This window comes from Balearica regulorum, chromosome 7 (assembly GCF_011004875.1).
Source record: "Balearica regulorum gibbericeps isolate bBalReg1 chromosome 7, bBalReg1.pri, whole genome shotgun sequence".
NCBI lineage: Eukaryota > Metazoa > Chordata > Aves > Gruiformes > Gruidae > Balearica > Balearica regulorum.
In genome coordinates, this window is record NC_046190.1 from 23,336,964 (window position 1) to 23,354,624 (window position 17,661).

The 17,661-nt window shown below is 45.7% G+C and overlaps 2 protein-coding genes across 2 annotated transcripts in view; one reads left to right on the forward strand and one right to left on the reverse strand.

Annotated features, from left to right (window-relative positions):
- SEC24C (SEC24 homolog C, COPII component) overlaps positions 1–17,661 on the forward strand; it is a 101,732-nt gene that overhangs the window by 34,921 nt on the left and 49,150 nt on the right. The window lies entirely within an intron of this gene.
- Positions 1–17,661, reverse strand: part of SYNPO2L (synaptopodin 2 like) — a 37,231-nt gene that overhangs the window by 10,825 nt on the left and 8,745 nt on the right. Inside the window, 2 exon segments of the mRNA XM_010307604.2 lie at positions 10,746–11,407; positions 14,189–14,340. Of these exon segments, the coding sequence (XP_010305906.2) occupies positions 10,746–11,407; positions 14,189–14,340 (814 nt within the window).

Sequence of the window (17,661 nt, forward strand, 5' to 3'; positions counted from 1 at the left end):
TCTCACCATGCCTCCTGAAATCCACTAGCCATCACTGCATGCCAAGAAGACAACTTCCACAGGCAATATTGCTATGAGAGAGACCTGTCATGCCTCATACAGAGGCTTTTACAGCAAGAGCAATGAAAGTGTCTCAGTCTCTTCTTCTTTGGTGAATATTTACACATATAGGGATACAGTCTCTGGGAAAACCTTGCAGAATCTGGTATATACAATATGCAATTGGAAATGGAAATACAGCTCTACAGTACAGAAAAAAATCTCTATTAAGAACATTCAAATGGAATAGATAACAAAGTAAATGGAAGGGCTATAAAACTCTCCTAAATTCTGTTGGTGTGGTGGATAATTTCTATAGAAAACTTTTTGTTAAATTTTAAAGCACTTAGTTCTTGTGCCCACTAAATTCTGTTGGAATAATCCACAAAAGGAGAAATTTCTATTAAGCAAAGCCTACAAAGACTTTTCCATGAACTTAATTTAACTGAATTTCACTAAAGTGAAATGAATTATATTACTAATTACAGTAATGAGAAGTGTAAAAAGTATAAATCTTTTCAAGATCAGGCCCCATTAAAAGAAAGCATTTTAATGTATGCTAAGGAACACTACTGAACAAGCAGGCTTACACGATGCCAGATACTGTTCATGTTCACTAGGAAACAAACAATGGTAAATTTTATTACCAAAGACCAAATTCTAGAAAAGCCATTACCATGGAAAACAAGCACGCTGCTAATTTCAGAGATAAAGAGCCTGTTACTCTGTGATGAAATACTACTTGTCTACTATTTTTTCACATGGGTTCAACTAGAATTTTGTTCTTCCAGCTATTTATGTTAGACAAGGTCATTTTTCCATGGCTAACGTTGCAAATATCTCAGTAAGCCATTAGAGGCTATAGACATCTCATGCTTTTCATACCTGGAGTCCTTTCAAAATAAGATTTGGATAGATTATATTTGCCTTCTAAGTATTTCCCTGTTGAAAGCTTCAACCTTTCAAGCTTCAACCAATGTTTGAATTGCAAACAGGAAAGCAGAGGAGCATATATTCCTTTACGTAAAAGAAGTGGTAAAACTCTTGGGACAGAAAACTTGTTTCTTATTCTTGGATATTTGCAAACTTCCATCACACAATCTGTGCATAATATAAAACATAGATACGGCTTTATCTCAAATTTCGGATGCTACAGGCAAATGCTTCGAGTCTGCAACACTTAAGCATGTATCTGAGGTTAAATACATAGATAAATACTGGTCAAACCAGTATTTCTTCTTTAATGGTTAGTGATTTTAAGAGTTCCCAGTGAGACACTGCCTCACTGCAATCTCCTGGATTAGAAAAACAGAAATCAAGTTTCTCTGCAGGTGAATTGACAGCCCATGGGAAAAAAAATGCCCAATCATTCTGTAGAATTTTGACCATTCTTAGCCATTCTGCTCCCATGCTGCTTTGAAGAGCTCTGCTCAGCAGAGAGGGTGCAGAGACAGTGCTGTGCATGGATGCAATGTGTTAGTTTCATGGTTTCCTGCTGGAGACTTAACTAGCTTGTTCACTCAAAAAAGTCTCCCTCAGTTGAGTGAGAGTTCGCCTTTCTTCCTGAGCTGGATGGAAATGTATCCTCAATGCAAAAGGTAGCACACATGGCCAGCTTTCCTGTGCTAACAGCTCACATTGGGGCCCTGGATATTCCCTACATAGTCTTCTGTGACAAGACTGCCAAGGGAGAGCTTGCTTTTTTTGGCCAGGACAGCACCTGTTGAATGCACTAGTGAATCTGTCTTTTACAGATTTCCTAAGAAAGGTTTTTGCAGTCATGCTGCATGTCTTTCAATCTTATCTGTTTAATGCTAATAGCTTTTGAGCCCATTTGCTAATTTTAAGAATCTGAAGTCACAAAGATACAACGCTCCTACAAGTTCACATGCAAATAGGTGGCTGGACAGAGGAGATAGACCCCACCATAGGAAGCAGGAATCCTGAGTACAGTCTTAATTAGGCACCAAAAACTGAAGAACACACACTACAGAGAGATTATGAGTTCCAATTTTGAATGTGATCAGACAGATTTGCATTTTACTACACATGAGAGAATGAGATATCAAATACAAGACATAAATTAAAAGGACACCAGGATCTGTTAATTCTGCTGCTCACAAAATTGCGTGATGTCTGACAGCAGGATACCACTTATTCATCTTCTCTGTGTCCTTCAGTGTTTCCAGCATCCACTCTCTAGTAACAGAGACAAGCATATGCTCACCATCTGGGTCTGTGGACTTCATTAATCCTGTAGCACTTGCCATATATTCTTGTTATCCACTTGATTTTAGTCCTTTTCTGCAACCAGTCAAGATCCTACTACATTTAAAAATCCAGCCTTTCACAAGACAATTGTATACCTTCCATGCCTTATGTCATCTGCTGATTAATACACAGCAATCTCCATTGAATCCTCAGACCATCCATTAAAAATGGTATAATTGCTATTCCCTGTTACTGCTTGCTAGGTACAACACACTCAAGAGAAACAAAAAACATTTAAAAAACTTCACTAGCAGGAATTTGCAGTTGAAAAAGCAGATAGGGAGACAGTAGTGGTGTGCCTGGGAACACTTTTGAGCTCCTCAATCCAGGTAACCCACCTCCCTCCCCCGTGTCCCACACACACCTGGGTTTCTGTGGGAAGAAAGACCAGAGAAAAGCTGCAAGGTGTCCCAGGCAGGTCCCAGTTCTGAGTAGTAGCAGTTTCGGGGCTGTGGGGTGCCCCACAGCACATACTGCTTGTTCTGTCTAGATGCAACCAGAGGACAAGATCCACTGACAGAAGAGAGGAGGGCTGGGATTTTTAATCATCTGTCCCCTCGCCAGTCATATAACATTGAGGTGGAGAGGACATTTGATTGACATATGTTAGTGTTTAAAGCTCCATGGGTGAAAATATAGAGGTAGTCCTGTTAGATTCAGAAGCCCAGTGAAACACTACTACCAGCTTAGCCAGTTAGCTAATCTGACATCATAAGCCATAAATAGTTATGTTTTCTATTCTATTCTTAGCCAATTGTGCAGTCACCTTACAGTAGTCCTATCTCATCCATATTTCTCTCGTTGAAAAAGTCATGTGGAACTGTATCAGATATCTTACAGAAGCCAACATATACTGTGTCCCCCTTCTTTCTTTAGCCATAAAGTTTTATCTTACTGAACAGGTCAAAGACTATCTCTTTTTCCAGTTTTTATTAGTCCATGTTGGTTTTACTGATCATTTTATTTTCCACAAAGTGTGCTTCAAAGAACTACTTCGTTCACCTAACTGAAGCTAAACGTTTATTTTATTTTCTTATCCCCAGAGCCTGTGTCTATAAGAAGGGTGCTATTCTTGGTCTCTTTCCCTGAGACCCCTCCCATTATTCCAGGATATTTATCAAGGACTGAGGGCTATTTTGATACAATTTCACTAATTCCTTACATTTCACCTCTACAGAGAATATGGTTCAGCCTTGTCTTTACAGTATAGTCAGTGTATCAAGATATGCTGAATCCACTCGCCTCTGTTCCTGCTCCTATTTCTTTTATACAAAGGGCTAGATTCTAGGTTAGCATAACTGGTAGATACACTGAAGCTTTACAGATTTCACAAAATACTAATCTCCCTTTCTATGATGGATTTACGTGAAACTGAAAACGATTATTTGCCAGGTTGACAGTTTTCTCCTTCCTAGCTGTAATTTTCTCTCACTTTTGTTGAGCGATGACTCTGTTGTTTAATTACGCCTTGTCAAAGTCCTTTAATGGCTCACCCTTTTATGCCTCTCCCTCCTCCATCACTATCACTTTGTCTCATTTCAGTGTTGTCTCTGAGCAGACTTGTCCAAACTTTGTCAGCAAGTCCCATATCACTTTCAGAACTGATGGAAACAACATTGGACAGGGAGAGGGATTCCCATTGCCTGTTTGCATTATGATTTCTTTCAACTGAGCTCTCAAATCCTGGAACCTAGAAACTATCAGCTTGGCTAAGACAGTCTATGGGGTTATATATATAGTCATTTCAGTGTGATTATTGCTCTAATGACCTTGAAATCTGAATTATTGGCACAATTTTGGCTTAATCCCATTGTTCCCCAAGAACCTAACACATCCTAAGTCACTCCAGAAGTGCATGTGCAAGGACAGTCTATGTTAACTGAACGTGTGTGGCAGCATATTCTGAAAAATCACTAGCTGGGGCTCTGCAAGGGCCATGGAAGCATGAGTTCGGAAGAGAACTGCTGATGCTGTTTCACCAGCAGCAGGATGATGACTGACCTCTGACCATGTCTGAGGAACTGTGACGCAGAGTCAGAGTCCCTGCGCTGACAATAATAACATAGAGAAGTAAAGTCTGAGTAAGTGATAGTTTAAAAAAGATGCTCAAAGCAATATCTCATATAGTGGAAATATTAGGCTAAAAGAGAGTATATACCTTTTCATTTCAGGGATCACATACAGCTTTCCTCCAAATGTCTTCAAATACTAAAGATCTTTCCCCTCTCAGAGAATATTATATCCAGCTAGATTTATCTAGCTAAATCCATGTCTCTGTCAGACTCTGGGGCAGCAGGATAGCAGTGAAGTACAAAGGTGAAGCAGAGCAGAGCTCTATCAGCCTTACTTCCAGTGCTGCAACCCACAGCACCTGCACTGAAAATGCTGGACATGAGAGATGCCTGAGGGAACGAGGCGGGAAGTTTCCAGTGAGAATACCTGAGGAAGATGGCCAATTACTTGTGACAATTTCTGAGATGGCTCAAGAAGAAGGAAAAATTCATCCACAGTAGCCAAGACAGACAACACTAGCTTATAATCTCTGTCTTCTGCCCAAACAGTTCATAGATCAGCCTGAAAATATCACCCCTGTGCTTTCAATAGAAGAATATAAAACGAAGGCATAAGCTCAAATGCCATACTCAAGCCTAAAATTGGAGGAAGAGGGCTCCAGATGCACAGTGTTTATCTCACTGTAGTCTTTAATAAATGCCTTCCAAGCTGCAGAGAATTCAAAAATGAGTATTAGTTATTAAGTGGGATATTCTTAAGCAAAGGCATACAGCTAGACTGCATACAGCAGTGTATGTAAATTGATTTCCCAAGTGGAGGGAATTTCCAGTTTAATGTGTGCTGAAGTGGAATCAGAGTCTTCTCCATGGAGGCTGTCATCTTTGGTTTCCTAGTGGTTGGCTGCTCACTGAGCAGCAAGGGCTAAGGGTTATTCAGCATTGCTTCATACCGCTAGGAACAGACTTTGTGTAAGATCAGTAGTTCAGACAATTAATTTTAATCCCCTGGTCTGAACAGACTGCTTTTCTTTTTTACTTTAAAGCAGGTAGGATGGGGACAGTTGACTACTATCCTAAACCTTTTGGTTTTCTAGACTGCAGTGAAAGGCAAAACCAGTAAGCTAACCTAACAACCACATAACTGTTATCATTAGAGTCACAACTGTCAAAGTTGAAAGCCAAGTAGAAAATGTGGTGCAGTCAGTTCAAACTGCCATGCAGGTACTTCATCTTGTTCACAGCTCCTGTGGTCTATACTGATTGTAATAGGCTGATAGATGCCTTGCTGCACTCACCCTCTCTGCAGAGAAATGTGACTGCAGTCACTCTTAGAAGAGGTAATCTGTATGACCCTCCAATGAACAGGCCACTTATTTATAAGCATCCTATCTTGTCAAGTGATGCTGCTGTACATCCGCTTTAAACAAGAAGGATTTCCTTTTCTGATATGGAATGTAATAACTCTGATGACTCTGCACAGGCAGCCAGGCCCATATAAAGCAGAAGAGGAAATTTCCCCACCCATTTTTCCCTCCTTTCCTCTACCGTACATGGAGAGGCTCTTGAGTCCTAGGAACTAAAAATAGTCCGTGGATAATGTTTAATTGAGATATTTTGAAGCACTTCTTGCACTGACACAAATTCCTACAGTGTAATAGCAAGTTAAGACTAGACTGCTGTCCCGGTATGTCTGTGTTCCACTAGTAATTGGTATTCCCAGTTGTGAGAAAGCCTGAGCCCATTGTCCCTGGGAGACGATTTAGGATGGGGGTGAAAATACGGTGCACCTTAGAGAGCATAGGTGGCTGAGGAGAAGCAGCCCTGGCTAGAGATACATCCCAAGCTTCTAAGGGTGGGGTGAGCAGAGGAGGACACTGCAGAAGCTACGTGGAACCAAAGAACCTCACTAGCAATTACTTGTGACAACTATAGTCTGATTCTCCCTGCCACGAGCTCCCACTTCCCGCTAACCTCCTGAAACTCATTCAGATTTTTTAATTTGTATTTTCTGTCTGGTTATCTCTTCCTTTCCTTCTGCACTGTCCAAGCATCACAGAAATCATCTCAGGAAGGGATGTGGCTTGGCCCTTTACAGTGATGATGAACTAAGGCCCTAAAGTTCCCCAGTTTCCCCAGGGATTAATCACCTCTTTAAAGAGACCAAGTTACTGTTTTAGTGGGAAGGAAAAAAAATTGTACTTTTGTTTCTTGGGATTAGGCAAAGTATTGGCTATTCACATGTATGAATTCTCTCATGTAGTTCATTTAAAGTACAGCAAAGAGTCCCTGTTTGCTGGCTGTTCTCTTGACCCACCGAGCAAAACACCAGGGTGCATAGTAGCCACTGGGTAGCAATGAAGACTGAAGTCCTATTACTTGTAGGGCAAGTTCCCCACATTTGGATGGTGTGTGGCTCCTCACACCGCCCCACTAGTCTGCATCAGCAATGCTGTGAGTGGTTTTTGAGCAGGCATGTCCAAGTCACGTGTCCCGTGGAGGGCTGGGATGATGTACGTGCTTATCCCACAGGTTGGAAAAAATGAGCCAATACCAATGTGCAAATAGGACAGGAACTTTGGAAAAGAGATGGGCCCAAACCTCACTGCAAAGGCTGTTGCCTCTCTAAGGAGCTCTGAGGCCTTGTGCCTTTACCAGGGAAGGAGAGGCACAGCTCAGCAGCTGACAACATGCAGGGCATCCACCATCAGCTGCTGTCCCCTCTTTCCTGTGCTTATTTTGCTCCACCCCACCACTGCCAAATCCTCATCTCAGGCTGTTGGTACTTGCCACCACACTGTATTCTGCTCCTGGAGTCAAATCATTGCCTAGAGTAAATAAGTGAGCTCTATTTGCTCCTGTGTTACTGTGATGCAAAGCAGGTGTTAGACAGCAGTGACACCTCTGGCAATTGCCGTGTGATTTGTTTCCTCTTAGCAAAGGCAGGGAAAGCAGCTGTAGTTGTCAGGAATTAGTGGAGTTGATGCAAAAAACTACATGTACTGGAGAAATGTCAAACAGATGAAAATTAAGAGAAAATGAACCAGTAACAATCAGAGCATAAAAACTGATCACCCATCCTGGTGAGACTAGGAAAGATGGTGGGCGAATATGGGAAGCATTTTCTAGTTTCACTGATGATTTTGAGGACAGTATACAGTCAGCCCAGATCAGATTTGCTAACAACATCAGAAAGGAAGGAAGATCACACAGAAAAGGGGAGGCAGGGGGACTGAATCAACTTGCCTATGATCTGTGAGGCTCAGAGCTCTGGAAAGCATGCAGTGAAGACAAAGGTCTACAAAAGGTCCAGAGATAGGAAATAAAGACTAGAGCTACAGTTCTTAAGTTTGAGAAAACCCAAGAGCTGACAGGCAATAGCAGTCTTACTGAGATCCTTGCAGGGCAATAGAGCTGTGAAGAATGTCAGTTGCTACTCTTGGTGGTGTGCAAAAGAATTATTATGTGTCTCTGTTCTTGTACAGAGATTTCAATTATTCATCTAGAAATTTGATGTTTCTAGATACTAATCTAGAAATACTATACCTGTAATTCTTTTTGCCTGAGGTGCAGGGACAGGTGGGAAAGGGAGAAAGGCTCTGTAGCTTAAAATGAAAGTTAGAATGAATACAAAGGGCAAGAGAAATACTCCAAAAATGGAGAAAGATCAGAGCAGGCATGAGAAAGGAGTACATTCTAGAAGAGGAGGAACAATCTAGGTTACAGTCCCAATCAACAAAAAAGGAGTTTTTCACATTCTTACGGTGCAGCAGTGGGAGTCATAATAGAGAAAGCCATGGCAAGGCAAGGAGCGTGTGCTGAGCAGGTGTGCTGGGAATATATTTAGGGAGGTAGTGCTCCATGAGGCAGGCATCTGATTAGGCAGTCAGAATGGTCCTTAAATGTCTGTTGTGTGTATATCAAGCCCCAAGCTCCTATGACTGATCATCCAAGTCACCTACCATAGTTAACTCAGATTTTAAAAACTCACTTAGCTTCTAAACCATGAGCTTGATTTTGTGTTCCTGTCTAGCAAAACCCAGGACTCTCTGTGTCCCAGATTAGGCTCCTGTGCAGTGGGTATTGCTAAGCAAAAGCACAGAAAGAGAGCTTTAAACTCTGCTGGCTCCATGGGAGCCTGGAGCAGCTGTAGGAGTTGAACTAATGCAAGCACAAACATCCTTGCCAAGGCTACTTCTTCCTGGCAAGAGATGCTGTACCATATACCTCCCTTCTGATAGCTTCTCTGCAGGCAGCCTCCCCACGGAGCCAATGCAGCTCAGAAGTCCCTCATCCTCCTGTGTTTATTCCAGGTATAGGTGCTCCTTAGCTCTGCTCACCACATAACGAACACCTTCCATCCCTCTTTCTTCCTTTTACTGGCTGCTGATCATGACTTTTGTTTTAATGGCTGCTGTGCTCCACCATGATCAGGACATGGAGTTTTACCTTCACATTTACTGCCAAGATTCCTAGCCCAAGAAGAGGCCGAGCTGGCCATGTGAGTTGCCATCCATGGCAGAGTAACTCTTACATAAGAACACCCATGACCAAACATAAAGCAGAAGGGGGGTGAGCAGTGGAGGGGTAATAGGAGAATAAAATATTATCTCAGTCTGCAGTGCTTCTGGGAACCCTACCTCTAGCTGGCAATAGAGTTGCATCACCTTCTGCCATGGGATATTATTTTGCCATCAGAAATGCTATGCATTAAATACATGGCTTTCCTGGGAGCCTTCTGTACTGACGCTGTCCATGGAAATAAGTATTGATGTAAAGCAATTACTCATGCACTGCTAGGACTATCAGGTGGCAGGGAGCAGCTGAACATGCCTTTCTCAACATTCACCTCATGCTTGTACATTATTCAAAGGGGGAAAAAATAGCTTCATCCTCAGGGAGGCCGAAATTGCTACTTTCTTTGCTTTCCTAAGGAAAGTGAGTGCTAAAGACTATGAAGAAATAGTACAAGGCACCAGGTCCATTGTAGTGCCCAGCAGGGCCAGACATGAGGGACCCAACCAAGTCTGTTCTCTCAACACAAGGCAGAGCAGTATGACAGTGCCTGACAGAGGCAGCCTAAATTTGAGTTACCTCTATAGGATCCCTTAGGCAGAACAGATAAAAGAATGTTTAGCCCAAGAAAAGAGAAAGAGAAAAGAGAGCTTAATAATTGCCTTGCAATATTATCTTGCCTGGGGAAAAATGTCTAGTATTTGGAGCAGAGAATCAGAAGTTAGAATCTGTGTGCTTTATTTCTGATTCAGTCTAGTAAGTTTTCTGTCTATTTCCCATTCTATCCCCCAGCTAAGTCACTTTTTTAAAACCTGCTGCATTTCTAGGCTCAGAGAAGTGTAAATTAGTCAATCATACTGCACACTGAGGTACTCAGATGAAAAGGTTTTGATTAGCTTGGTTTTTAATATTATTGGATAGATCACAACTGTGAAATCAGGTAACATCTTGTTCTGCCTTCGTGTTTGGGTTTGAAACACTCCATGTGTAGCAGAAACCATGAAAGATATTCACAATTAAGGTCACTTCAGGTCCATCACCCGTGTACTACACTACATTTTTCAGTACTTTATTCCATGTGGAAAGGTCTTGACTAGTAGGGATCCCACTACAAGGAAGTGTTCCAACAGCTGATTTACCAGTTCCTGCCTGTCCTTGCTGGCAGCCCTCCACTGCTGATACCTAAAAAGTGATAAATTCTACCAGAGCTCACCAGCTGCTGCCAGACATGGACACCCTTGCTGGAGTAAGTCTGTGCAGAGAAAACATCCTCCAAAAGTCGATGTAGACAAGTCCCTCCCTGAGCTTGACAGGGTGAGAGAAATAAATGAGCTACTGACAACATTATTTTAGGCTGACTGAATATTATCTCTGCTCGATCCTTAATCATGTGTAATGCTACATGCCTCTGTGCCCATGGAGAGCTGAGCTAAGCTGAACAGGGGGCTCCTCGGGAGCCCCTCAGAACGAGCGCCCTGTGCTCAGACACACGGATAGCTAAGGAGCAACACTGAGCTGCTGTGAGATCTCTGAAAGGCCAGGCATGGGAAATCTAACCCCCAACTTCTTTCCTGACACCATCATTTCCCCTGAGTCCTCTTGAGCCCAAAGTGTTGAAACCAATGACCTCCACTCTCTTTCCAGCACATAGAGGTGCTAGAGCACAGCTGGTTGTGTGGCTGCAGCTATTACAAGTGACTCTCAGATACCAGACCCTTTCTCTCATCTGTTCCTTGGGACATCTTGGGTGAGGTAGACCCCAGTGTCAACGCTGCAATAGGAAGCCCCAGTCCCTGCATGTCTGATTTCTTCCCAAGCTAACCTATTTGACATTTGCAGGAATGAGGCTTTTAGAAGGTGATCCAGTGTAGGAAGAGGGCATGGGTGAGCAGCAGGGTGCAAAGGACTTACTGGCCTGCTTGGCTTTCTCCACATACGTGGTGGTTAGGTCTTCATCAACCGGATGTTCCACTGGCCCCACCATGGGGATGAGATGGCGTTCTGCTCGGATAACCTTGGTGGCATGGGGCAGGAGCATCGCCTCTGGAGAAGTCACCTGTCCCTCTGTTGATGGTGGCTGCAACTGCCCCTCACTCTCTGAGAATGGAGTGTCTGTGCGGCTGCCAGGCGGGCAGGCAATCTCCCTCTTGGCCACCCCGCTGGAGCTGGCCATCTCGGCTCCCCCTTGTGCAGCAGCCTCTGGCATGCTCTCATAGCCGCTCTGTTCGGACAGGGACACCTCATCCTGAGGTGCATCAGCCTTGCTGTTGGTGCTGTCGGGTGGGGAGCGTGGGCTCTTCTTGCGAGCCCGGCGGTGCTTCTCCTGGGCCACGTTGTCAGCATCGCTGTCTGTCTCACCATAGTAGGCCTCACTGTCTGGCGGGGAGGTGAGGCTCTCCAGGTGCCTCTGTGACCTCCGTGGCTGTGAGGGCTGTGTGGTGGCTGGGGCTCCTGCTGGTTCAGGGCTGAGTAGCTGCACCGGGGGGCTGAGTGGGGACGGTGGGGAGAGCACTCGCTGCCCTGGAGAAGGGGAACGCTGCAGCCGTGGGCCGATCTGTTCCCCACCAACTATCCTGCGGGAAGAAGGAAAAGCAGTGAGCAAGGTCTCGTTGGTGGGGCTGAGCTGGAAGGAAACCCCCACATGTGAGAGAGGGGTAAGGTTTGAGCTGGTGTTTCAGGTGCCTTTCAGGTGGTACAGACACCTGAAGTGCAGACACCAAGGGCAGATTGATGTCTGACATCTGCTACATGCTTTCATGCTGATTTTCTGCTTCACGACTATTTGAAAACCAGGTGTTGAGCACTTGAAAATCAGAATGCCCTAAGAGCATAAAAATCTACTGAGCCAGCTTAATCAGCTCCCCAGGCATTTCTCCTGGGGAGGTGAATTACTGCATAGCAAACATTCCCCAGGACGGTGGGACATACCCCTACAGCCGGCTGCTTGCCAGAGGAAGACCATGCCTCAGCACCACACTGCACTCCAGCTGCTCCTGCAGCTGGGACTGTACCGTGGAAGCTGCGTCAGCTCTGTGGATCCCAGCACCCCGAAACTGCTTTAGTTCAGAGTGGGCTCCAAACAAAAGTCAGCGCTGCTTGTTTACCCTGACCTCTATGTGGAAGTAAATAGCAAATACTTAGGAGAAAAAGGCCCAAGTGGTTTTCAGGGGTAGGACTCTGCTATCCTGTGGTAGGTGGTAGCAGCTCACCCTGATGTGTGGCCTGCTCACTGTAGGACCGCTCCGCAAGCAAGCTACCAGTGGTTTTGATGACTGTACTGCAGTCATGCCAGCCAGCCCAATCCATGGTGACATTTGCCTTTAGCTTAGACATAGCAACTTCTAGCCTGTAAGTCAGCTGGAAGGATGACTAGAGTAGGGGCAAGGCAGACTGGGGCAGTCAGCCCGATTGCTGACTGCCAGAGGGAGGGAGAACTGGCTATGCTGATGGAAAAAGATCCAGCTCTGTCCTCCCTTCTCCTCAAAGTGAGTCTGGATTTCAATGGTACTTTGACTCCAGACCACACAGATGGGGCAGGTAACTTTTTCCTTCCCTTGCCAGAGTCACCAGGGCTTGTTACAAAGTTACAAAGGAGCGCTATGTATTTGCCTTCTGAGCATGCATACCAGGAAGCCAGGCACACAGCATTGCCTCTGTAGAGCTGTGGAATTCATGACTTGGATCCCAATTCTAAACTGTGAAAAATTTATACTCATGTCAAATGCAAACCTTTGTGGAAGCTTAGGGTGGGACAATTTCTCTGACAGTTTATTTTTTAATAATATTTGCTGTTATGAACTCTCACTGGGGAGCAAACTCAAAGCTTCCCAAGAAAAACAGAGCAGTCCTTTCTCTTCTTTAAATACTCAACCAGATAACTGAAAAGCATCACTGCTTGTAAGCCAATTTCTCTTGTTCTGTACTGTCAGGTTACAACGTCTCTCCCTCTCTTCACACACATCCTGGACTGACAGAAATACACATATGACCTTGCATACTCCAGAGTCATCCAGCTACCTCTCCTTTCTGAACAGGACTGATTGGTGTTTTCTCTGGGAACATAAATATGAAGTGGGAATAGAGATGTGATCAGAAAGCAGTATTTGCTGAGTTCTCCACTACCCCAAGATGCAGCCAACTGGTTACGTTATTTCCAAACCATCCGATGTTTGTTCCCAGAGGGCTGCAAGAAGCCTGCCTTTGTCACTTTGCTAATTCAAAGTGTGCTGATTTTGGCCCATTGGAATTTGCCTGGGCACCTGTTGGCTGCAGATAGGCTCTGATGGGGTGAGATAAGGCCTTGGCAAGGGACCAGGAGCTATTCTGGACACCTTGTGCAGGGCTCACTCATCCCACTTAATCACAGCTAGGGTATAGGGTGAGCACATCAGAAGGCACCAGTGCTTTCCCTGAGCCAAGGGGAAGATCCTACGTGGCCAGGCTTTCCTTCTCCAAGCACTACCCACCACTGCCCCTGCTTTGCAGATGCCAGCAACTAGCATGGCTTTCCCTCCCCACTGTTCACAATGCTCTGTCTTTTCAGGGCTGTAGAAAATCACATCTCCCAGCCCCCTTCACCAGGGCCTTACTTCCTGAGAGCGACTTCTGTTTTGGCAGTTTGGACTAGCTGGGACCTCACACAGCTTTGCTGCCTTCGTCTTTATATGATTCATTTACAGCTAGGGCCTCATCCAGCATGCACTGAGGCACTGGGTTAGTTTAGCACAGGTAGAACCAGGGACATTACTGGGCCCATTTTTGTGCTTAAATTTGAACCTGATCTTCAGTATTCTGCTGGACTAGAGACTGCCAAAGATACTTCTTCCTGTAAAAAGGGACTCAGCTACACACCTCTTATTGTTGTGGAAGTCAGTTCACACCCTGTTGGACTACAATGGCCTGCTGTAGTAAATACTTGGGTAATTTTGGCTCAATTATGCAATGTGTAGTCAAATCCATTTCTACAGTACAGTTATTTACCCAGAATGAACTGGAGTCTGTTAATTGCTGAGATGAACTGCGCTATGACATCTGCTTGCTTGGAGCCTAAATTGCTCATTCTTTGCAGCATAGCCCTCAAACTGCAAACATTTTCCTGCAGCCTGAGGGGCAGGGAGGTCTGGGGTCAGTTCAGCCCCAGGGCCACGCACTCTGGAAAGCAGCACAGAGACAGTGCAAAACTTTGGATGGCCACATGTTTGCCATGGGGAAGTCCTCCTAGTACACCTTGCAGTATGGAGAAACCAAAGGCTTCAGGCCTGCCTTCTTTCTGCTAGGTATGGATAGCTGCTGCTCTGGATGAAGCTGCCCTGTTGCTTGCACTGTCACAGCATCGGCACTTGGGAACATGTTACCTTTTCACGCGTATGTTGAGCGTGCCGTTGGAGGAATCAATGATCTGCATGGCAGTAGCGTGGGAGAGGCCAGCACATGACTTCCCATTGATAGATACTAGCACGTCATTTTCCCACAGGCCTCCACGGCACGCTTTGCTTCTCTTTCGGATCTGGAAAAGCAGAAGAGAGAGGATAGGGATGAAGGGAAGAACAGCGGCTATTTAGTACACTTGTTTGTCTTCTGATGGCCCATCTATTGCTCTGTCCCTGACAATAAAATGAGGCCTAAAACTTCTGTGCTGCCAGGGTGTAGGACCAGTCCTCTTGGGTGAGCCCCAGCTGTGCCTTTTGGTCTCTGTATTCCTGTTAGTTCCAAGAGTCGTTCTGCTGAGCATAGGCCTGACATGATCACTAATCTAATTTGAGTCCTTCAGTGCAGACGAAAGACTCAGGAATACCTACATGGTCTTCTCAGGTTGCCCAGAGAAGTTTTGGATGTCCCCTCCCTGGAAGTGTTCAAGGCCAGGCTGGATGGGGCTTTGAGCCACCTGCTCTAGTGGAGGGTGTCCCTGCCTATGGAGGGGGGTTGGATCTTTAAGGGCCCTTCCAACCCAACCCATTCTATGGTTCTATAATTCTATGACTCTCCTCTCATTCCCTATCTCCTAAGTTGCTTAGGGAGTCTATGTTTCAGAGAGGGAACAGGAACTCTTTCCAGACTATCCTTGTACATGGCTGTGTGTCCTCTGCACCCCTACTGTGCTTCCTTGCTATGATCCCTGACACTCACACAGAATCCCTGCAGGTACCATCCCTGCGGAAGATGGCATCGGGAAGAGATGGTGGCTCTGAGGCACTTCCTGCTGCCAAGCATTCCTGCTCTACTGGCTTTGGCCAATGTATTTCTGGACATCTGCATCAGGCCATATGGTGTCCTGTTACACAAGTGTAAACTTGGAGTAAATCTTTAGCCTTAACAGGAGCTGTGCAGGATATGCATTGCTATATCTGAGAATGGAGCCTGGGTGTTTAGTTCCAGGCTAGTTCCTAGATCTGACCTCTCATGGCCAAATTACACCAAGGAGGTCCTGTGGCATGGCTGACTGGTATCAGGGCCCAGGCCCTCTGCACCCATGGGGTGTGCGCACACCCAGGGCTCAGCCCTGCTGGCTTGTGTTGAGCTAGCAAGAGCAGCACCCTTCTCTGGTCAGCCTGTCAGCAGGATTGAGAGGTGTTGGGGAAGAAGATGGAAAGAAGAGGGCTATGCTCCAAGTTGTTTGTGTGTTTGCTGGCACTTCATCACTCTGTAGCCTCTCCAGCTTGACCCCAAATTTTGCCTGCATGCTTAAAATAGGGACTGGCTCATCCCAGCTGCCACATCCATCAGCCTCTGTCATTTTAGTCCTTTATCTCCCTCCTTGTTAATATAAGCTTGGAATGAGAACGTGTGGGTCTGTAATGAACTGCTGAAGAACCACTTTTCTGCTGTTGCAGTATAAATGCTGCTTCCTGATACTCCCTCAAGGTGCAGCTGTTAACTGAGAAGAGACAGCAGACACATTTTCCAGTGCTGCCTACCAACACAGCAGCTAATGCAAAGAGTTAGAAAGTTGAAGAGAGGTTAGAAGGAGGGTCTCCTTCTGGTATTCCCCAAAAGGCCAACTGCTGTTCCATGGCCAAGTGCTTGGTGCTCAGCACTGGTTGGGAACACACTTTCTGAGTCTCTCTCCCAATATGGAGTGAATGGACTGGGGGTTAAAGGCTGTCAGCAGGTGCTTAGAGCATTCCTCACATCCCATCTTACTCCTCCATGCTCACTGAAACCAACTGGATGTGGGCTGGTGACCACCCAGAGCAGAGCCAGTAAGCTTCTTGCAATCCTCTGGTCCCATAGTACTGCAGGACTTTGCAGGCAAGTGTTTGGGATTCCCAGGCAGGGAGGGTCAGGCTGCCTGCTGCTGCTTCAGGCACCTTTAGATCAGAGTAGGCTGGTGGGATGCAAGCTGCCTCATGCAGGCTGAGAAATGTGAGCAGGCAATGCATTTCTTTTGTTGTTAGTAAAGATGCTGGCTCTGGCTTGGTCTATGCTTAGATTTTACCAGGGGGGTAGAAGGCCCACACAGTAAAGCAACTATAGTTACTTCAGTGCTATTGCAGAAGCCTGAAAACTAGCTCTATAATGCAGGAAAGGACTTGTCCCTGTCTCCATTCCCCTTTGGGAAAACAGGACCAGGTCTTTTTCAGCACAGGAGGAGACCTACAGAGTCTGAAAATAGCACATAAATGTTCCTGTCTGTGAGTCTCCCACAGGTTTATGAATCCTCCCTGGAAGTTTATGACTCTGCTTCCCAGGGGCAGAGGGAAACAAACTATTCACAGCTTCATTTTAATGACAACCCCCTACCCCACTGCATTTGCCAGGGAGGAAAGCAAAGGGGTTAAAGCACAAGAGGATTGTGCAGGGACAGAAGGAAGAAAGCACGTCGCACAGAAAGGACAGGACTTAATCCACAACCATGACAGCAGGTTGCAGTGTACCGGAGGCTGGAGAGCCTCTGGACTGAGACCAGCACAAGCCTGCCAGTTTTTATATGACCACCAGCACATTGCTGTGGAGACCTTTAATGACAACCCCTAGCCTGCATGTCTCACTCACAGCAAGAGCAGCACTGAGGCTTTGAGGCTCCGCGCCAGGGTGGCTGCCCAGTCTGAAAGCCAGGCTCACTGCCCACACTGAAGGTCAGGCTGCCCTCGGGCTCAGCCACTTGCTCCCCATGTCCAAAAGATGCCCTCTCCTGGGCACCCAGTGAGCCACATGAAGCGTCACTAACAGGGAGCTTCTGCTGAGGCTGCGGACAGGTTGGAACGTGTCACCCAGCAGCTGTTCTGAAGAGACAGGAAAGGATGGGAAAAGCGGCATTTCAGAGAGAAATCCTCTCTGCCTCCTGTAGCAGATCCCTGGAGAGCTTTCTTGTGTGAGTGAGAGGCAGCCCTGAAGGACTCTGATAAGTGGTCAGGGGTAGCCCCAGACCAGGCCCTGTGGGATTGCACTGTCCGATCTCCTAGCACATACTGTGAGGATTGACCCCTTCTTTTGGGGAGGAACCCCACAAATTCTGTCAGCCTCTTGTAACTACCTACCTGTTATACTTTCCACTCTGTGCCTCAGTAAACACACTCCTCCTGGCACACCTTGGCTCACATGGGAGGAATGTCCTGTTTAGATTTCAGCTGGGTTTAGGGATCCCAGTTTCAGGGCTTTACTGATTTATGCTACTGGAAATACAAATCAGTGTAGAAAACTGGAACTGTAAAGTAATGAAACACATTTACACAGAAGATTGTCCATTTCACTGCCCTCTAAGCAGGACTTCTGTTGTGACAAAAGGGCTCTTGTCAGAGAGGATTGTCTGCAGCACCTAGGTACATGCACATACATGTGCATGTTTTCTTTCATTACTTTGCCCTCTTCCTCTCATTGATCATACTGA